The 22,967-nt window shown below is 46.5% G+C and overlaps 1 protein-coding gene across 8 annotated transcripts in view; it reads right to left on the bottom strand.

Annotated features, from left to right (window-relative positions):
• Positions 1-22,967, bottom strand: part of Fgf9 (fibroblast growth factor 9) — a 58,739-nt gene that overhangs the window by 20,462 nt on the left and 15,310 nt on the right. The window contains exons 1-2 of one of the 8 annotated variants that reach the window (XM_085828688.1): positions 20,487-20,866; positions 8,473-8,576 (exon numbers count right to left, since the gene is read on the bottom strand). In XM_085828688.1, coding sequence (XP_085684814.1) covers positions 8,473-8,576; positions 20,487-20,634 — 252 coding nt within the window. In that variant the 5' untranslated portion in view covers positions 20,635-20,866. Of the gene's footprint in view, positions 1-8,472; positions 8,577-9,230; positions 9,537-14,893; positions 15,105-15,183; positions 15,513-16,098; positions 16,338-16,674; positions 16,935-18,697; positions 20,251-20,486; positions 20,867-22,967 lie in introns of those variants that run through there. The other 7 variants (XM_021182064.3, XM_085828695.1, XM_085828689.1 and 4 more) reach the window with 7 other exon arrangements.

Below are 22,967 nucleotides of genomic sequence, written 5' to 3'. Positions count from 1 at the left end.
AATCAGAATTATTACTAAATTTCCTGAAAACTGCCCACGTGTTTATGAACCGTAAGATAAGGCTTTACTACTCAAACCATTGGCTGAAAAACCACCCATTCCCAGAGCATGTCTGATATTTGTTGACCATTCAACAAATGCTCCTCTCCATTTCCTTCCTGTGAACTGTATCTTTTCAAGGTTCTGAATGGAACATGTCTAAACATCTCCCATCAAAGGAATTTGAAGTGAGCCACCAGAAAAACGAATTGGTAAATTCAATGAGTGGCACCCTGCCATTTGCTAAGCTATACTGCTCCACGAATGCACAATGCTGTCCTGCTTGTTCACAAGCTGCCCCGTAGAGCAAGGGTCAAGGTAGAGAGACAGTCCAGCATGCCACGCCCCTTTCCTCTGGCCAGCCTTTCATATCTGCAGCCACATAGGAACGGGAAGACCTCAAGAAGCAAGCTCTAGAAGGAATTCAGTGAAAATGAAGGAGCAAAAGATAAAGGGAACAAACATCTCAGGATCCTGAGCTAACCTCACAGCACTCACGGACACAGACAGTCCTCCTTCCATGCCGGTGGGTCCTGCTTCTGTATGTTCAACCAACCACAGAACAAAAACATGCAGGGAAAAAAAACTTCTGTGTACTAACCATGTACAGACATTTCCCTAAAACAATAATAGTACAACTATTCCCATAGTATTTACATTGTAGTATTTATTACAGATCACCTAGAAATGGCTTAAAGTGAAAATGTATGTAGGTTCCTGTGCAAACACTATGCCATTTTATATAAAAGGCCTGAACATCCAAAGATTCTGGCATCCAAGGAGGATCCCGTAACCAATCCCCCATGAAAGGGATAGAAAACGTATTTGAGTCCAAAATGACCTTCGGTACTAAATGGTGCTGCTTTCCATGACAGGATAAATAGGAAAAGAGAAAGACCTACTTAGTCCTTGGTCCACTATATAGATTCTAACAAGTGAACACTAGAGAAGGTCACTGGGTCTCACAATAACTCAAATGGGGAGGATCAAGACAACTCCATCTCCATAACCTCAAGTGAACGAGCAGGCCAGCTGACCGTAAGCAAAGCTGAACCAGGGCTGACAAGGACCTACATCATCATAGTGAGAAGACATCACTGAAGTGACATCATCCAGACACTACACCACCACATCAATTTGTGGCCTATTGTTCTTATAGATCTGTATTAACATAAAGATGCCTTGGATTTCCACTGTCAAAGAAGTGTAAGTGTAAGGGAATCATACCCTAGTTTCATAGTTGTATGTGCACATAGTAAAAATAAAGTCAAGATGGGTTTCTCAGGATCTGAGATAGAGTCATTCCTCAGTACTCCTGAGTCCACACCTATGATCAAGTAACCACAGATCGATTTTGTTAAGCCTGTATCTGTACAAACATTTTTTTCTTGTCATTCTTCACTAACCACAATACAAATATCATCTCCATAGAATTTTGTGCTGTACTAAATATTATGGACAATTGTAGTTGTATACATTGTATCATGTAAAATAAGCTATCTGAAAATGACTGAAAGCCTACAGGAGCGTGTGCACAGGTTCGCTGCAGGCACCACACTACGTTACATAAGCAGAACTAAGCATCTACAGACAGCACTCTCTGTGGATGCCCTGGAAACAAATCCCCGACACATAACAATGGGCTTCGTGGGTTTTATGTTTTCTTCTTGTTGTTCCTTTTTAAAGCGATTGATCTGTTCCTCAGTTCTGGGGAAAAAAATGTGGCTGTGGGGTTACCTACACTGACCCTACAACATGGAGACATCATGCAAAAATCATCTGGCCCATATGTCTCCACTCAGAATCAACAAGCCCTCTGTCCCACGACTGTATTCAATTAAAAGGACATTTATGTTCATTGGAACTACAATTGGAACCCATTGTGCCTTGGCTATAGATTATATAGATTCAAAGAATCGGGTCCAACTGTATCCCTGGAAATACAACCAACATCTGTCTGACCAAGCACCTGAGTGAGGATGCTGAAGGAGGCCTCAAGACCTTCCGGCACCTGCTGAGCTCTGGGCCTCAGAGCCAATCATGTAGGTTCTGTATTGTTTTTATTTGGTACTTGAACGAGATGGCAGCCATGGAAAGACTGGATATTATAAGCTCACAGCCCCACAGCCTGACGCCCCAGCACACTGGGCTTCTGTGTATGAGGCTGAAGCAGGCTGAGAAATTGGGTCAGTGAACATTCACCACATGCCAACTGCACACACTGTGTGTGGCTGAGCCTCTGGGAAACAGAGTACTTATAGAGAGACTCTGGCTTCAAAATCTTTATCTAGGAAAAGACCAATAAGAATGAAATGTGAGGCCAGATATAAGCCAGAATTGCCAGCATTTCTCAGTCTGGTGCTGTCCCCTGGCTCACGGCTGCACTCGACACACTCCAGGTTAATTTAGTGAGTGCTGCCTTTTTCTAAACAGGAGGATCAAATGCCACCAGCCTTCTTGAAGCAGACTCTTTTTTTTTCAAAGCATTCTTTTTAATAGTTGCTTGTTATAATCAGTTATTCTTGATGTTTTAAAGCGCCTTGATAATAATCGGATAACTTAGATTAAACCTCTAACAGTAACAATCTGCGCCATAGCTCTAGTCTCTTTGAAATGAATAAAGGTGACAAATGCAAACTAGCACCCCTAGTTGTCGAGTCATGTGGAGACACATGCATGCACATGCATGTAATCTAATGTTCTCTCTAAATTTCAACCAGACAGGATTTTCGGATCTTTAGAAAGCTTAAGTGTTATACGCCCTAACCTGTCTTTCCACGCTTTGTTGAGACTTCTAGCTATCCCTCAAAATCCACTTTAAATGCTACAATACACATTTCCCAAGTACTTCTTTAAACACTCCTCTGTGGCTCCAAGACATTTAAGCATTCTTCAGTTACAGCAAATCTTACATCACACCCAACTATTCACAAAGATGTTTCTCCTGCCAGAGTTTTGAGAGCTGCCCCATAGTCGTGCACTGTATCAGAGGGTCAGACACCAAGTTGATATGGATGTCTATGAAAGACATGAATGAAAAGGGCACACATAAATTGGGACTTGAGTACAATATCCAGACCATATCCAGAGTAAGAATTATTCAAATTCTCCTTTTAATTTACGTGTGACTCATTAGCAACACAGTTTTTCTGGCTTCTATGTTGTCACAATAGCATCTTCTCTATTTGTCTAAGAAGCCTCACCCATTCACTTCTGTCTCCTTTAATCTAGCCCTAGGATGTACTCAAAACTAGAGGGGGGAAGGGAGAGAGAGAGAGAGAGAGAGAGAGAGAGAGAGAGAACACACAGCTAACTCCCAACTACAAAAATACATCACTACATGTCACAGTAATCTGTTTAACAAAAGTGACTCCTGTTTCCCCAAAACTATTTACTTTCTTTCAGGATGATACCCATCTTTCTGAAGCTTTCTAACAAATCTTCATTTTAGTAACTGGCCTGTGTGTCACCTCACACAGGTAAGGGTGCTTAGTAACAACATCATCACCTGTTTCTCTTCTTCCTGTCATCTCATGGCACTCTGAATAAGCTATTTTGGTCACTTCCCATGGCCACAGGGGTCAGAATAACCACAAAACCTAATGGAAACCATGAAAGGGCCCAAAGGGAGCAGAGTTCTCCACCCTACTCTCCAAATCTCCCACATGAGGTACACAGCAAAGGGGAGAGCCTGCTGCCCCGGGAGCTTTCCTCCCAGCTCTGCCCAGTGGAGGCGAAAAGATCTTGCACCACCATTTTGTGTCAGGTAGGGGAAAGAGATCAGAGGCAAGATATCAGAGAAGGCCTGGGAAATACAGCCTCTGGGTTCTGGAGGTCCATCTAGAGTGCAGACCTCAGCCGAGGTATCAGCCTCCTGTGCTTCATCTTAGAAGAGGCAAACGAGAGCAGGTGCCTGCAGGAGCAGAGGCAGAATGGGAGCTTGGCCCTGCCTCTGCCGCTATCTCTGCTCCAGCCACAGCTGCATCCCCTTTGGGCTCTACACCCCAGGGACAACCTGGGCAAGGCCCAATTAGGCATGGGAATGAGGGAGAGGAGAGGTTCCTCCTACAACTAGAATCCTGAGTACACTCACACCATACAGGCGGAGATGCATCCAGGTCTTGATCTGCACAGCTTGTAGAAGAGATGGAAATCAACTACCATGCTATTCATTTCACCCAGAGAAGCTTTTACTGAGCTCCTCCCACCTCAAGGGTCACTGCTACACATTAGGTAACATTAGGAAGTAAACTGCGGGGTGGCCACGCCCTTTGGATCCACTGTGGGAAACTCGCTGAACTGTCCTACAAATTACACTGTTGCCTGCATAACAATGGAGTTGTAAAAAGCAGCTCCCAGGACAAATAAAACATGCTAACCAGAATAAGCAGAACCCCAGCTGGGATTGAGGGAGGCTCTGCAGAACAAGTAATACTTCCACTGGACCTTAATTAAAGAGTGCTATTTCATCAAATAGAGAAGGCAAGACAAAGGTATTCCAGACAGGCACTACCTTGCCCGTATGCACAAGTCAGACTTCATGACATTTGGGGAACAGCGAATAGATTCGAATGACATGCAGAAACAAATACAAAACATAACACCAACGATGCAGACCCAGGCAACAAGCTCCGTGAGAAGCGCTGGCTGCTGCACAGACAGGGTGGGCAGCATGTGCTTCCTTCCAGGCAAGTGCTGAAGAGAACTCAGTTAAGTGACCCTAGGATGAAGGTGCAGAAGGCATTTCTGACATCACTGTGGAGAAGGCATTGGTGCTTGGAGGCTCTGGGGCAGGAGAACATCTGAAACCATGCTTCCACAGAGAGATCACAACGTACACGTGTGCGTCTGATAGCACTCTGTCCTAACAGGGATCTCCATCCCAAAGACACTTGATCCAGGAAACAGATGCTACACGTCCCTAGCTCTCCCTCACTAGAGTTTATAACTGGGACTGTCAACTGACTGTGGCCATGGGGAAGGTGGGCAGAGTCTACTATTTTATTTGTTTAGTTTTGGGTTGGGGTTCTTGTTGTTGTTTTTGGCACAGGGTCTCACTGTGTAGCACTGGCTAGCCTGGAAGAGTAGACCAGGTTGTCTCAAACTTATAACCCTAGTGCTCGAATTAAAGGCCTGTGCCATCACACCCAGCTAGTGCTTGGGATTGGTTTGATTTGGTTTGGTTTTTGGTTATATGTTTGGGGAATTTGTTTGTTTGTTTGTTTTAAATAAAAGAAAGTATTTAATTAGGCGTATGGCTCTGAAGAGTTACAGTCCATGATGCTGGACCCAAGGTATCTGGCAGGAACATCTGAGAGCTCACAACTCAAGCAACATGACCTGTCTATGTGGCCCAGATTGACCTCCAGCTTGCAGCAATCCTCCTGCCTCATCCTTCTCAGTGTCAGGATTATAGGTATGTGCTACCTCAAATCCTACAAATCTGCTTCTTATCCCATGCTGTTTGTGCTCAAAAGCCCTAGAGGACACAGCTGGGACTGACAGCTGAAACAGTTTAGGCTCCACTTCCCAAAGTGCCAGGAGCCAATGAAAGCATCCACTTGGGAGAAAAACTCAAGCCAGAGCAAAATCCTGCAGATGACACTGCTGGACATGGAGTTAGGTATGCTTTCCTTGTCAGCCAGCAAACCTCAGAGTGTGAACCATGCTGGCCACAACATCTGACAGTCTAGTCGTTGGTCAGCTTGGGAGAACATTCCAGAGGGGCATACAAGGCAACCCTTAGAGCAGGGAACAAATGAAACAGCCTAGGCATGAGTTCATGCAGTCACTACATCTGCGGAAACACGGACTCTTACGCATATTTTAAGTTAGCATATATATGAACTATATTTTCTACATATAACCTAAGACAACTTAACATTCATATCCTGATATGATAGTCGTTAGAAAAACCACCTTTTTCAGGTAGGAATGTATACTCAGGAAAGCTTGGGGACCGTTGTGATAACACGGTCCCTGCCAGGGGTTGTACTACATGCCTATAATCTCAGTGCTAGGGAAGATGATGTAGAAGGATTGTCATGAGTCCAAGGCTACCATGAGCTACAGAATGAGACCATGTCTCTAAAAGATAAATAACAATAAAAAATAAAAATCCTATTGTCCATTCAATTCACTAAAGGGCAGTATTTCTGTTCTACCTACAAAAAAAAAAATGCCTTGTATTGTATTCAACTGGGACTGAATTAATTAAATCCACTTACATATCCAAAATGGAAAAAGATAAGACCATGTCAAATAGACAACACTGTTCTGTAAATGTTTGTTTTAAAATACTTAATATCTACCTCTTATCTATCTATCTTTGAGCTTAAAAAGTACCAGCAAACTCACTTAGAAAATAAGTAGTTTTACATATGCCAAGACCTGGATTTATAAAGCTAAATTAAATTCTATACCCAACAAACATTTATCCTCTTTTTCAAGAAGCACTTCTAAAAAGTATTCAAATATCTAAACCAAGTAACCTATAGTGGAAAATTCTTCCAAAGTAGAAAAATTACATTCTATGACACTGAAAACAGTGTGCGTTCTCAGCATCTGAAACATGGAACCAGCTTCATCAACACGTGCATGGACAAAGCAAACGTGGCACAAGTTCCCAGTGGAGTTTTATTTAGCCATAAAGAAGAATTTATAGCTAAACAAATTTATAGGAACATAGATGGGCTTGGAAATCATGTTAAACTAAATAAGCCAAACTTAGACAAAGGTCACAGGACATAGAGTATGTATGTGTATATTTTGTGCATGTGCATATGTGTGTGTGTGTGAGAGAGAGAGAGAGAGAGAGAGAGAGAAATGGAAGAAGTCTAAAAGGATAGAGACACAGAAAATATCGCATGCAGCAGTATTTATTTTACACATGCATGTGCATGACATGAAAGCAGAAGAACTCCATGAGGAAAGAGAGGAAATGGGAAGGAAAAGGAGAAACAAGGAAGAGTAAGGAAGGGGGGACACAAGCAAAGTGTAACACGTGTATAAAAATATAATAATGGTGCATTCTTCTCTATACTAAAAAATTAATTTTAAAAACTTTTAAATGTGTAATATATTCAAGTTATAATTTTGCCATTTGAATGTTGGGGTAAGAGTTTGCACTATGTGTGTGTGTACATATTTTAAAAAACAGGATATGGGGGCTGGAGAGATGGCTCATGCTGGTTCTGCTCTCAGAACCCACAAGGGGGTTCACAACCATCTGTGACTCCAGCTCCAGGGAAATCTGATGCCCTCTTCTGGCCTCTGAAGTCACTGCACGAACATGGCATACATGCACACATGCAGACAAAACATTTATACCAAAAAGCTTCTTTAAAAAAATCTAAAAACAAAACTAGGGTGTGGCTAATAAAGAGGTATGTCTAGGACCACACTGTCTTTCAAACTATTAGCTGAGAACTTCAGAACGTTTCCTCGTCTGAGCATCCTCTAAATTCCAACTTTTGTAAGCACTAATCCAAGTTTTTATAGTTTAAGTAACTTGGATTAAATGATCACCTGACCACCGACAAGTACACCTTAATGTACACAATAATGTAAACCTTAAGGTTTTTTTTTGTTCAAACTTTACTGATGAGCAGTGTTCTGAACAGTAACTAATGACCCAGTCACCACACTCATATGTTCAGCAAAAATACTGAACCCCTACTGTGTTCCATGCATGCATGCATGTGATACGTCCCTACTGTGTTCCATGCATGCATGTGATACGCTCCTAGTTGTGAGAACTAGGGAGATGCACAGAACTAAATCGACAACCGCTTAGCAGAGCAGAACCAGGGACTTGGTGTCACTCACAGCCTCTCCCCAGGACCAGGCCCAATTCCCAACCACTGGCAGGTTGTAACAAATCCTCTATCACCATGAGGACCTACCAAGCTCGTACGGATAGAAAGTGAGAATGGGGAAACGGCAGCTCACAATGCTGGCGAGCAATTACAGTGCTGCTGGACCCTTATTCACACACAAGACTCTCTGACAATAATTCCCACCTCCATCTCTCCTGCATAATGAAAATCTTGTGTTGTTCAGAGAAAGGGTTTAGACTCTCACTGCACGGCCTATTTCTAGTTTTAATTACAATGCTTGGCAAAGCTTGGGGATCATTTCAATTCATTTCAAAAATAACTCCCATTCAATACAAGAAGACGGGTTTTTCACACTTGTGAATTTTTATTTACTTGATAATGAAGATGGCCTGGCACATAAATAAAGCATTTTCCTGGCAAATTTGATCTAGTGAAGATACAGAATTTTGTAATGAAACAGCAAGCCGCAGGAAGCTAAAACTCTCATTGGTCTTCCAGACTCAGTTTCCCTTCTGACTCTTATTCAACCTAGCAAAACAGCAGCTCAAATCCAAGGCGGGGCATGGGAGTTATGGAAGTGGCTGTGGCTACTTACTGATCCATACAGCTCCCCCTTCTCGTTCATGCCGAGGTAGAGTCCACTGTCCACACCGCGAATGCTGACCAGGCCCACTGCTATACTGATAAATTCCAGAATGCCTGTAAGATAAACAGCAGACAGGAGAGTTAGAGCCCAGAGCGTCTCCCTAGAGCCTCAGCATTCCCAGGGGCTTCAGTCAGGAAACGGCCCAGCTTCCGACCTGGAGCACCTCACGCACAACTTCTGCCTTAAAACACTGAAGTTCCAGCTAAACTCTATCTTATCATAGTCAGACACTAAATTATCATCGTGGGACATATTTTACATAGTAACTGACACAGTTTAAATTTCTTAGAATAACTATATAAACATTCTAAAGGACAAGTCTGATGAAACCAATGCATATATCCTAATGAGCTAAGAGAATACTTGAAAGGGAAATGACATATTTCCATTTTTTATATATGTAAAATTAAGTATTTATATATGGGTACTTTGAGTATGTAGTTACTGTTCTCTGGGCCTGTGAGAAATAAACACATTCACAATCTATATATTGTATACATAAGTGTGTATGTGAGCATGTACATGTATATGTACATATGCACAAATAATTTTTTTAAATTCTATTCAGAGAATAATTCTATGTGTCTAAAAATAATAGTGTGAGGTGCTAATTAAAGCCTTCCCCAGCTTATGTGGAAAATGATCTAGCTCTCAACTGAATAACCTTACAAGCTACATTTGAAAATTATAAAGTAACAAACACACACCTCAAATGTCTCTGCTTGAGCAGGGTAGTGATTCTTTTTCTGTTCTTGTCTAAACTTCAAAGAAGAGTTAAACAATTAAAACACCCTAATATTATGGAGGGAAAAATACTGGTTCACAAAAGAAAGAAAGATGCTCCGATTAAAATAGGTACAGAATACTCTATCCCCAAAGCAGATCAATATAATGGTCCCTTTCACTTCCTTCTTTTGCCTTTCTTACCTTACTAAAAATAGCAACACCTAAGCTGGGCATCAATCCAGAATGTTATGGCCATACAACAGCAGCTACAGTCTCCCTGAGTCTACTGTTGCTTTAAGATAATCACCCCCAGGATACACAGATGCTGCTAATCATCTCTGTGCTTGGCCATGATCCCACTCTGGTTATAAATTAAAGTACTACACTTTGTGTAGATCTTGTGTCCGTGCATAGCAAATATTTTATACCTTTTATTTTGAAAATATCTTCAGTCATTGAGAAAGTCTACTTACTTCTAAGAGTGTAGAAAAATGAGAAAAAAAAGGCTATGGTAACAGTATAAATTATATACATATATATTTATATGTAATATATAATTAATATATATGTTAATATATGTTTACATTTTTAGAATAATTATATAAATATTCTAAATGTTAAGTCTGGTGAAACCAATGTATATACGAGCTATGTAATGATCTATGTAATGTAATATATTAATGTATGCACATTACATATGATATATAATATATATTATGTGTGTGCTAAAGTAAGTCTCTGTGACTAATGAAAAAAGCATTTAGATGAACAAAAAACAATTAATTTTCCAACTCTCATGGATTAGACTGGACTGCTATCAAATGAAGACTCTGACTCCATTAATGTAATCAAGTAAAAAGTTTAGTTAGCAGGAGACTTAATTGAAAGGTAATCACTCACTCCTGTACACATAGTATCACTCGTTCTTGTACACATAGTATCACTCGTTCTTGTACACATAGTATCACTCGTTCTTGTACACATAGTATCACTCGTTCTTGTACACATAGTATCACTCGTTCTTGTACACATAGTATCACTCGTTCTTGTACACATAGTATCACTCGTTCTTGTACACATAGTATCACTCGTTCTTGTACACATAGTATCACTCGTTCTTGTAGATGCACAAAATGTTACAAGATCCTTATGTTACGCTTACAAAAAAAAATCTGCTCACATGCAGAAACTTATTCTAACAGAACATGAGATTGTGATAACAGAGCAAAATCACTCCTTACACGTCAAGTCCTAACCTGTAACTTTTACAGACCATCCACCCACCAGACACAAGTCAGAGTGTGACTAGCCTTCTCTCCTTCACAAGGCAAATGGGAAGACTGAAGACGCAACATCTCCTTGAGCTTTATTGGAAAGAAGATATACTTTAATTATGATGCAGTCATTTTATTTCATCATATCATTTCTAACCCTTATGGCTCAAAATAATCAAAATTGGAACACTTTATCGTTATTAAGGACCACTTATACAAGACTCTCTTCTTGGTACCCCCCACAAAAGTACACCCTAACCAAGGTCATACAAATCCGGAGATTAGCATAAGGACTTACTTCATGCCTACTTTCACTATAAAATGAAATACAGGAAACATTTCACCCACTCTGAGGTCTGTGCAATTTAATTTACCAGGTCAATGAGGAAAGGGTTAACCATAAAACTAAAAGCCACTCCTGTCCTCTGAGAGGCCAGACGATGATCTGTCTCTTCTACACACAAGGCAACTCTGAGAACTAATATCCCATCAACAGCTCAGTCAGATCCAACAGAGAATATGATTTCACAAAAACCACCTCACTGGCTGGTCTGAAGAATAGCAAGAATAGTAGAAATGACTTCAGTAAGTGGCGTGTAACTGCCAGAATATGTAAGCATGAGAAGTCTTGTCTTCTTCAGTCCTGGGCACTGCAATGTCTTCAGCCCCATAGTACAAAAGGACAATTGAGATTTCCTCAAGTCAATCAGACTGTAAGGCCTGTTTCCTTGGATATCATGCACACTGCACAGTTGGCTCTAACTTTTGAGGGTTTGTATCTGTAATTTCTTGCCATTTTTATACACTTAACTTCTGAGACTATTGTTATAAAATATGGGGGTGAAAATATTAATATTTTATCACTTTTTCTAGTTATTGATAAAATGGCTAAACTACATATGCTTTCACTTTTTTAGACAGTGACCTATTACTGAGGGACTATATTAACCAACCATCATGCTGCTTATTAAATATAAAAATATGAGAGAGATATGTAGTGGAGGCCCTGCCTCCTGCTCAGTGGTAGTCCTTCACTATCTGTGGAGAGACATTCCTTGCATGCCTGAGGCCAAAGCACCCCAAACCCTATTTATACAGTTTTATCCTGTACATATACACTCATGACAAATTTTAATTTAAAACTAGCCCCCCTAGAGGGTTAATAATAACTAATAAAAAATAGAACCAGTATCGGATAGTGTAGTAAAAGGTGTTTAAACTTTTGAATTATTTCTGCAATATTCCATTTAACATTTTCAGACACAAAGCTAACAGGGGAAGGGGCTGCTGTAATGGGAAGAACAATGGACAGAGCTATGGTGCCAGTGTAGCTCACACAGTGGGAGGCAGATGTGCAAGGAACAAGTGGACACAAGGTCAGTGGTTTGTTCAGTTACAGATGAGCAAGCCAGGGGAGTATCATTTAAAAAAAAACTGAAATGGGTCTGGGGAGGTGTCCCAGCAAGAAGCAGGACCCAGTGACCCCAGGTGGAAATATTTTGTCACCTCAAACCATTATCCATATCCCTGAAGTTCCTTTAGAGTAGGAAAAAAAAACAGTCCAGATTTTTATGAGGTCACCCCCATAACTCAAGGGCAAGCAGAACACCAAAATGTGTGAGTCATGGTCCTTCTCCCACACCCAGAAAACACCAGTGTGGTAAGGTCAGGGAGACCTGGTAACAGGGTAACCAGACCCCACCCCATCCAGACTGGAATCGTTATCATTCCTGGTACCACCTTGTCCACAGTGAAATCTACAGTTCGGTGCTCCAGCAGGTCAAGTCCTCAGCTGGTGCCAAGCAAGTGCCTCCAACTGCCTTGAGGTCAGAGCACTCCTTACACTAATCTGTTGACCTGTGCAAAGCTGAGTAACCAATATAGACAGTACTAGATCAATGACAACCTGGGAGACTCTTCTATAGAGATGGGATGTTTCTTGAAACATTAAGGAGAGAAGAAGAAGAAGAAAGAAGAAGAAGAAAGAAGAAGAAGAAGAAGAAGAAGAAGAAGAAGAAGAAGAAGAAGAAGAAGAAGAAGAAGAAGAAGAAGAAGAAGAAGAAAGAAGAAGAAGAAGAAAGAAGAAGAAGAAAGAAGAAGAAGGAGGAGGAGGAGGAGGAGGAGGAAAGAGGAAAAGGAGAATAATGGGTTGGCCTAAAACCAACATTTGGGCCTCTCTCTCCGAGCACACACAACCTAGATGATATAGGCTCAGAAAGGCCACGGTAGGGAATGATAACTGGATTGCAGATCCTTTCTCTTCCTCCATAGAGAACCATTTCTATAAGGACCACTCAGGGTATCGTAGAGGCTGATAAGGCAAATGATCACTGGTCACACACTTCATCTGGAACAGTCCCAGATTAGGTCTCCCTCCTCCCAGTCTCATTAACCCCTGTGTCATTAACCACACGTTAGTCCACCCTCCTAGAATCCACTTATGCTATGCCTCATCTCTAAAGCCAGCCATAGGAAATAGGAGAGCTGACAGACAGAAGCTCTAACCCATGGCCTCTTTAGATCAAACAACAAAAACATATAAAGCCAGTATTGTTGGCTTCGTTGACCACCATAACGAGATCATAGAACCTTACTGTCACAATTTGGCTACAGGACATAGAGAATTCAACCTCAAACCAACCAGGAAACTTCTATTCTACTGGCTAGTTTTCATGATGATAAAAGGGGTCATACAGACCACTGGAGAAGAATTATCAATGGTATCGCCCTCTATGCTACACTACTACAGACCTGCCAGGTAAGATGTGCCCACGAGCACAATAGTGGTATAACCATTATAGGAATAACCAACTTCTCTCTGCTTGGACTTAAGGCATGATTCACAGGAGAGAATTCATACCTGATACCGTAAACCTAGTCAAAAGCCTGTGACTGGCAATCTCACAGGCCCTGGGGTAGAATCTGCTGTGGTGATTTTGCTAAACTATCCTGTTGTCAAGTTGCCTTTTAAATATTCATGTCTGTACTCGAAGATCTACGCTTCCTCTCACTTTGGTTTCTAACCAACGCTTCTTTTTTTGCAATGGGAAACTGGTAACGCAGAGACTCCTAATTAAATTGCTTAGAATAAGTGACTACGGATGCTCATCCCTAAAGGGGAGGGACATCTATATCACCGCCACCCTCTCCAACGTTCAGAGAACACCTGGAAAGAGAGGGTAGAAAAAAAATATAAGAGCAGAAGACTGCGAGGTGCACTGTGAGACAAAACATGGCCGTCACACTCAGGAACAACTAGGTTACATGCCCAAGGCTTGCACAGGATCAAGCCAGTCAATGCCCCAGCATGGGTGACAGAAAGGCTTTATAACCTCCCACACCTGTGGGGACTTGGCCAGTTGACAGTGCTAATGGAGGAAGAGCCCGTTTTCTTTGAGGGTGTGGCTGCTGATAGGTTGCCCAGGCTTCATTAGATAGCCCCATCTCCAAGTGTGTGTGTGTGTGTGTGACTAACGAGACTCAGAAAGAGAAAAAGGAAGCAGCAGCCACAGCCCCCACCATGAAGTTACAGGACCTGTGGAAAGCATCCGGGGCAAGTCGAAAGAGGGAAATAAGAGGTAGATGTGCTCAAAATTCATTGTATAAATATATGCAATTATCAAAGATTAATATGCAACAGCACAGTGGAGTAGCCAGTGGTCCAGCAACTCCACAAACTAAGGCAGAAGGAGCTTAGCTCAACAATTCCAGGCTAGCCTGGGCATCAGGGTTACTCTGGTGACTATGTTGAAGAAGAAACAGGAGAGTGAAGAGACTTGAGGAGGAAGTGAGAAAAAAATGGGGAGAAGAAAAGAAACGGTCCAGATTTTACAGAGAAATACCGCATGAGGCTGTCAAAAAGAGAAAGGTGAAACTGGACATGGTAATATTGGCCTGTAATCCCAGCATCTGGGAGCTGTGGAGAAGTGGATTAATAGTTTGGGGCTAGCCTGTGCTACTTAAGACCCTGTTTCAAAAGAGGATAGAAGGATGGTTAAGCCCCTCTCTTCCACAGCTTCCTGATCATGCACACTAGCCACCTGGGGCTTCAGGGGGTCTAGGAATCCCTGAACCAGCTTGAACAAAACTAGGTTCCCTTAGGAAGTGGCAGTTGAATGGATATCCAAGTTTTCTGCAGTAAGTTTAAAGGCAGCTCTGAATTATGAAGGCTTTTCTCTGTACAGTACTGAAAAGCCAAGGCACAAAGAGTTGAATTTTGTCTTTTTCTGCAAAACCCTGAAAGTAAGGTTTAACTTTGTTTTGTTATTATTTTTTTTTAATCAGGCCAGTATCTTTCTCCCACCTAGTACCACCAGCATCTGACACCCTACTCCTTTAACAGGCCAGGTCCTGCCCCTCAAATGGCTTACCAGCAGTAGTGTCAATCTAAGGTTCTAATGCCTCTTGAGTCACCACCCCGAGGCCAGGAGGTAGGCCTGCTTCAGCTTCCACAGGCCCAGCGTTCACTTTTTTCATTACTCTGCACTGCCTACTTTATTTTTTGTTCATTGTGTTAACAGCTAGCAAGGCCAGAAAGCCCTTCCAAGTGAAAAACTCACACTTGCTTCCCAGACCATCACTCAGAGACAGGACCCCATGGTCCCCTCCTCCCAGCTCCCATCACCCCCAAGGAAAAACAAAGGGCTCCTCAAGGTCCCACCTTCAACTCCCCGGCCCGGCTGCAGCCCCAGCAGCGCTGAGATTCCTGCACCCCCACGTCCCCGGCCGGGCCGCAGCCTTGCCCCGCCGAGCTTGCCAGCAGCGGCAGTCACCTGCGGCGGCTCGGGGGCGGCAGAAAGTATTGGCCCAGCACGTTTCCTTCTGCCGTTCCTTTTCAGGTAGAAAACGCACCTTCTATTTTAATCGAGGTGTAAACCCACCCCACCTACAGCTACTCTAAAACCCAGGGAGAAGTCGAAGTCCCCCGGGAGGAGCCAAGGAGGCGCGGAGGCCTTGGCTGCGGGGAGGGGGTGGAAGGTGAAGCGGCTGTGGCGCGGGCGCCAGGTGCGCCCCGCAGCCCCTCCGCCCCTCCCGGCTCCGCGCCGCCGGGTCCTAGCGCCGCCGCAACTCCCTGCGGGCGGGGCTGAGGAGGCAGGGCGCGGAGGCTCCCGGCACACGCACGGCGCTGCAGAGGTTGCTAATATTGGGACCTGCCGCAGAAGCAGCAGCGGGAGACCGCGGCACTGCTGTCACCCCGGGGGCCCGCTTCTCACTGCAACCGGATGAAAGACTTAAATAACCCTCCTTCCCCACCCCCACTGCGCACAGCCGCCCACTCAGCTCCATCCGAACGAGGGTGAGTGGCACCGCCAAGAACCAGGCGCGCCCTTCCCCCCGCGGCAGACACCGGGCCGACCTGCTATACTTGCACTGGGGGTCCCCAGCATGGGCCGGGGCTTCCGCTTCCCTCCTACCAACACCCCCCCACACACACACACACACACACACACTGTGCGGAACCAGAAAGTAGAGATGTCACTTCCTTGGCGACACATTCTCCAACCTCTAGGATCGGGGCGGGGTGAGGAGATTGGGGCTTTTTGTTTGATAATCTGGGTTCTGCGGCGGGCGGTACCTGCAGTCCTTGTCCGCTGACCCCTGAACGCGCGCGCTCCCCGCCCTTGCATCCTAGCACAGATACTCAGTATCTGATGTATCAAGTGCGCGTGGCAAACGTCCTATCTTAAAGGTGACTACTGCATTTTTAAAAAGAAAGAAAGAAAAGCTGGGAGGTGGGGGCGAAGGTACGTGGAGGGGTCCGGAGTGTGAGGGCTATCCAGTGACCTGGGCCCAGTTCTGAAGCACCCCGGGTTGGGACCGGGAAATGCACACAATAAAGGTGGCTTTGGCTGGTCGCAGCGCCCCTGCAGCCCTGCGGTCCGACTTGCAGCCGGCCTTCTGCTCTTGTAAGACTAGATCCGGATGCCTTCCCTAGGCTAGTGGTTAACAATAGCATGCCACCCCCTGCACCGCCTGCGAGGCCCTTTGTCACCCCCACCCCCACCCCTGCTACTGTGGCCTCGCCTGGCCAGGGGCCCTCGACCCACCTCCCAGACCCAGCGGAGCCCTAGGACTCTCCCAAACCCTGCTGCACGCTTCAGAAAGAAGGGGGGGGGGGACCCTGCGTGAAACCGCAAAGCTCAGTTCCAACCTCCAGTCTGTCCTCGGTCCCCGCCACCAACTCTCCGGCTGCGGTGCGCACCTCCGGCGGTTCCCACACCGCACACCACCACCGCGCTTCCTCGGGCGGCGGCTGTCAGCGCCACCAGACCCGCACTCACACACAAAGAGAAAGCAAGGGGACTGGACAGGGGCAAAAAAGGAAAGTCGGACACCCGACACGCGGCAAGAAGGGCGTCGGTCCCTGTCCTCCCTCCCCTGAACCCCAGCGGTCCCCGCAGTACGGAGGGGCGCACAGGAGAACCGTGGAAAGGGAGTTAGAACCCGAGCGCTCTTAGGACCGCGCGGAGCGAGCGGACGCGGGGCTGGGGGCTGAGCCCGCACCTGCCGGCCCGGAGCGCGGGAGGACCCGGCTCCAGCTGCCCCGGGCATCAAGCGGGCTGCCCGGGCATCAAGCGGGCTGCCCTGGACCCTAGGACACTCGATCCCCGCCGCCACCGGCCTCCCGCTGCTTGGCTTGCTCCAGAAACCCGGCTCCGCAGCAGCCCTTAAGGTGGCCAACTAGAGAAGCACTCCTGTAAAGTTTAGTCTTCCCCAGCGACAAGCAGGCAGCCGCGGCGTTTACTTACGGGGTGGTGGGAAGATAGTTCGGTTAATTAGGTTAGTATTCGAAGGAATAATCGCAGCAATGAGCTACACTTTCTGTTTTTAAGCAGCGAGGGGGACACAAGTCAGTTGGGGGAAAATGACTGGGTTCACTTTTGAGCCCAGCCTCAATAGTGAGCCACGGGGGAAACCCTGGGCCTCTAGAATCTTCATCCAGGCCTGGACCCTCCTCACCTCCAGGCAACATCCACAGTCCATGAAGCTAAACACCTAGTTTAGATTTCGTTCAACATCTGGCATTAAGGCATGAGGAAGAAAAATCACCACAGGACTTGGTTTTACGACCTAGTCTAAGTGTTGTCAGGTGGGTTCACTCAGGAGTTAACTCCTTCCAACAGTCTGGTTGCCCAAACTGTCGATTTATTTTTTCTTTTTTTAAGTAAGGGGAAAACCTAGATTCCACACACCCCGCCCCCTCCCCAACGCCAGGCAGAACTGTGTTCGCTGACTTAGCACTGCACCACTGAAGGTGCCCCGCCAGGCACGTGTGTGGAGGCACGAAAGTGGGCAGAGTCCCCACCTGAGTCTGCAGCCTTCGGTGCTGAGTCACAAGTACCCTGCTCGGAACTTGAAATCTTCGGAATGCCCTTTAAAATGAGCCTGCAGCTTTTGCAAGCGCACGCAAACACTCACACCAGAAAGCCACTCAGGAAACCCACACAAGGCTACACGCTGTGGAAATTAAAAGGCGGAGGTTGGGAACCAATGGATGGAAGAGCCGGCACCCCTAGTGGGATTTCCGCCCCCACTCGGGTCAGTTTCCCTGGGGGCTTCTGCCCCGGATGTTTCGGATCTAAAACACGACTTCAGTGCTTCCCCCGGATCACCCAGCAATCTTTGCCTGAGAGATTTCAGACCAGCCACCGGGAATAAACAACACGCTTAATTTACAATTCAGGCAGAATGCTTATTAGAGGAAGAGGGAAGGGAGAAAAAAAAACTTATTTTGAACAAGATACCAGCTACCTACAGGAAACTGGATGCAGTTTAAAGTTCTTAGTGGTTAAAGCTTTAAACTCATGGAAATGGGTCCGTTTAAAAAGAAACTTCTTAAACCTTATCGCCTCACATATCAAATGAAAAAACTTGGGCTTTGGGTTATATTCATACTTACACTCACACACCCTCCTTTAAAAAAAATAAAGAAGAAGAAAAAGAAAAGAAGGGCCTTCTGAGTGTGAAGTTGCACCAAATGCCAGTCGCAGATCTGCAATTCCGGAGGCTTTTTCCCTCCCTGGGCTGGCAAGATACTCAAAGATGTGGGGGGCAGGGGTTATGAATATGAGAATATAGCCCTTCGAGCATCCCCGTCTAACCACCACCTTTCTGGTAGTTAATAATCTGAGCATGTCAGCGCGTGGACAGTGAGGGGTTAAAGGCATACCTACCGAAGCGGCTGTGGTCTTTCCTGGTTCCCTGGATAGTACCGTTGGGGAAGATCTCTAAATGAAATCCAGTCCTGCAGTACAGCTGCCTCCGCCTGAGAATCCCCTTTAAATGATCCAAGTCCGTGACTGCGGGGCCCCGGGGCAGCCCCCCTGCTTCGGACTGACCCAGGTGGTCACTTAGCAACACCGGACTGTCCACCGGCAACACCGGTACGTTCCCGAACGGTACCGCGTCCTGCACACCGAAATAGCTCCCAACTTCACCTAAGGGAGCCATCAGAGGACTCGGCTTTTAAGCACAAGAATAAACAATAATGATGGTATCAACCAGGAGACACTAGGCGAGGTATATCCAACTCCCCTCCCTTGCCGCAGTTGCAGACAGAGAGGGAAAAAGGGTTCTTTTCTTCAATCCATCCGATGCATAAATAAAAGTAATCGGCTGTTTCTCTGGCACAGGTTCAAGGTCAAACCACTGATAGTCTAAGAAGCCACCACTTTATACTCACACACTGACATTGATCAACACAGCTATGCATCGCTACATATGGAGCCTCGACTCTCAGCAGGCAGAAAGGTCTTCATCCCATCCGACCGTAATAAGGGAAAAAAATCCGTAGTTTCTCCATTTGCTTAGAGATCAGAATGACCATAGCAACGTAAGTGCCTGGGCGATATTACAGGGATTTTTAAGATGCTCGGGCTACGTCAGAATTTACGGATCCTGACTCCAGAAAGGCATGCGCTGTTTTTACTCTCTAACCGACTCTGCAGACATCAGCATGAATCCTTCAAGGGGGAAAAAAAAAATCTCACGTTGGCGGCGGCGACAAATCTCTCCTCCCAGTCCCTCCTCCAAAAAATAAGGATAATATAACAAAAAGAAGGGGGAAAAAACTTTCGGCGTCCAAAGCTAGTATCCAGAACGCTGCAGAGGCTCTGCGGAGGTCCAGCGGCTTGCAGTGAGGCGAGCGGCAAGCGGCGGGCGAGGACCGCGTCCCGGAGCTCGCGTGCTGCCCGGGCTGCCGCGAACAGGTGTCGCCGCGCGGGCCGCGCAGCGCCGTGGCCGCGGAGCGCTCCTCCTGCGCAGCCCCCGCCGGCGCGCAGAGTGGCGCAGGCGGCGGCATTGGGCCGGGTTTAAGGTAGCGCGGCGGCCGCCCCGCTCCGCCCGGTCCTAGCGCCCGCCCTGACGCCCGAGCCGCTCTGCCGCAGGCCGGGCACAGGCAGGCAGAGCGCGGGACTTCTCCGGGAGGACAACCTAGGAAACCCGGCTTTAGAGACGCCGGAGATGCGGTGCCAAAGACGGGAAGCAGCAGACCGAAGACGTTCGGCCACAAGAAATCTAGCTTGCTAGAGACGCAGGGTCAGAGGGGAACTGAGAAAGCAGTTTTCGCGCGGACTCTGTAACCTTGCGTCGCATTATAAAATAGACTGGGAGGGAAGGGTTGGTGTAGGGAGCTTGGTTGGACAGGGCAGTTTCCCTTTCATTCTTCAGCCAGACTCACAGACGCGCAAACTATATTGCAGGTAAGACAGTTAGGTGTGAGTCAGATTCTTCTCTCTCTCTCTCTCTCTCTCTCTCTCTCTCTCTCTCTCTCTCACACACACACACACACACACACACACACACACACACACACACTGGCGGGCCCACACTCGGGTTTGTTAAGGGAGTTCTGGCTCGCATCTTTGAGTTGTTCGGGTCCTGCCTCCCCCCAGGTTCCCGCGGCTAGGAGCAAAGGGCACCCAGGGCGCCTGAAAACAGCCCCTGTCCTTGAGTTCGACTCACGCCCCAGATCTGAGTGTGCGTCTTCAGGGAGAAGGTTCCAATGAGTTCTCTCTCGCCCCCAAACAAAGCTACTCAGGACGGGCTTTGCCACCTTGAGCTCTACTTTGCCTGGAAGAAGTGAAAGGCTCAAGTTCCAGGGTTGCTCCATGGCCCGAAGCTCTCTGCATAGCCTAAGAGCCAGACGGGAGCGGCCGGCTGGGCACGGGCGCTGTTCGCTGCTCGGGGCTCGCTCGCTGCCGCGGGTGACTTGGAAGCCGGAGCTCTGGTCCCGGGCCAGGGCTTTTGCTCGCGGCCAGCGGCCTTTGAGCCCAGCCCCATGCAGGGACAAAGAAACACACTGCCCTGGGCAGCCAGGGGCAGGGGCCGCCGGTGGCGCTGTCCGCGCCCAGCCACCCGCCAGCACCCCGATCCGCTGAGCGCGGCGTCCCCAACACAAGCACTGTCCCCGCAGCCCGCCCGAAGGCCCGGTCTCTCCCCCCCCACCCCCCCCCCACCCCCGCTCCTCTTTGTTCACATTGTCCTAGACTCTCGGGTCAAGATGGTGAAAGTTGCTAAGACTTGAGCGCAGCTCCCGACGACGTGCAAGAGGGAAGCAAAGTCCAAAGACCAGAGCCCTGCGGTAGAGAAGCAAATAAAAGGCTTTTTTTTTTCTGGGGGAGAAGTCAGCCTATGGCGGCGAAGCCCTGGGACTGGCCCTATTCCGACCAGAGGGTTTCGCCCCCAAGACGGAGGCGGCAATGAATTTGCAGATTTCGCTGGTGTTGGAGGTGCCCATCCCTGGAGCGACCTTCCCCTGCCCCCGGGGTTAGAAAGCGTGCTCCCGCAAGGCCCCAAGGGAAAAGAGTGGGGCCAGGTGACCCTCCCCTCTGTCCACTCCCACACCTCTTTGCCGCAGTCTGGGGTCATCGGGAGTCCGGGCACTGGCTTCTTGAGTCTGGCTTACAAGTTTCCACTGCAGAAGAACCCTGCTGTGTGGTATTTACAGCAGTCTCATCCGCGGTGTTTGAGAGCAGGCTGTAACGCTAACTGCCTAGTGGCAGATACAAGAAACTGGGAGGAAGTGACACTTCTCATAAACCATTAGAGTAGCTCACATTAATCACCCCAAGTCGCCAAGGGCCCTGGATTAAGCAGGGGTGCTGCCTTTGTACCCTTTGGGTACAAAGTGCCAGGTTGATTTTTTTTTTTTTAATGGTAGAAGAGATCTAGAGAATGAAATGCAGACAGGAAGGCACTTTGTAAAAGGATGGAGAACAGGGCGCAGACATTTCCTCCAATGCAGTTTTTCCACCAACTGTCTCCAACCAAGTCTTTTCGGTCTGAATTTAGCCTCTTAGCCTATGAGCAAAGATCATTTCCGCCTTTGAGTCTTGAAGCATCCTGTCCCTTTAAAAGTGATGCAGCAGTAGGAGAGAGTAAAGTAGCTGACCCAGCACTTTTATGGGTAGAAACTGCAGGCAGCCCTTCAAGCATCTCATTCCCACTGCAGTTAGTTTAGCTCCTTTCATCTGCATCCCTAACTCTGGCTGCAAGCTGCTTTCCTGACTCCCTGCCTCTTTGCTTGCCCATCAGGTTTCTTTGCTACTTACATTTGGTCCTTTCCCTACAGTGATAGAAACTATGACCTTGCTGTTTCCCTGACCTTATAACGTTTTTTTCCAAGCAGTCAACGGGCTCCCATGGCAAAAGGCTTCAGGATTGCTTCAAGCTATACCATAACTACAGACTCCCCACATTCAGCTTGTAGGATGTTTTTACCAATACTCTTCAATGACTTACAACAAGATGGTGGCTTTGCTTTCTAGACACACATGGTACAACTAACTAACTGGCTTCATTACACCTGCCTGGGTGACTGACTTTAAAAGAAAAAAAAATGCACATGAAGCAGGCATAGACGCTCAAGCCAGCTGCCCTTGCCATATCCTTCCTCCTTGTATAGCCCTTAGTGCATTTCTGCACATGGGGTATTCAGTAGATTCTAGTGGATCCCAATCCCCAAATTCTCTAATGCTGTCTCTCCTCCAATGCCTTAATCCTCTCATTTCTCATTTTTCCCCTTTACCTGTGTTTTCTATCAGGATATCATTTGTTTTTTCTGCTATCACGTTAGTGCATGGACCCAGTCTGGGATAAACAATGGGATGTCTGGGAGTCTATAACAAGGAATAAATGCCCCAAGCGTCCACAGATCTGTATCATGGCGTCCAACATTCTACCTATGCTCACTGTGGTAAACAATGTTCCCCCCACTTCGTGGGCCCCCATGAGTTGCTGTGCACCCTGGCTTAGATACACATATATAAACATGACCATAAGTCTTCCACACATTTGAAGCAGCCATTAATTCTCTTCACCTGCCCTTCTTTTGTTCATTAATTAGTGTGTCCTTTGTACATACATACACGCTCATTCGCGCACGTGCACACACACACACACACACACACACACACAACCAATCAGCACAGAATCCTTCCATTC

The sequence above is a fragment of the Mus caroli genome, unplaced genomic scaffold (assembly GCF_978045245.1).
Source record: "Mus caroli unplaced genomic scaffold, Mus_caroli_1 scaffold_12, whole genome shotgun sequence".
NCBI classification, from domain to species: Eukaryota; Metazoa; Chordata; class Mammalia; order Rodentia; family Muridae; genus Mus; species Mus caroli.
The sequence above is the reverse complement of the archived record's forward strand: the minus strand, read 5'-3'. Positions and strand labels throughout refer to the sequence as shown.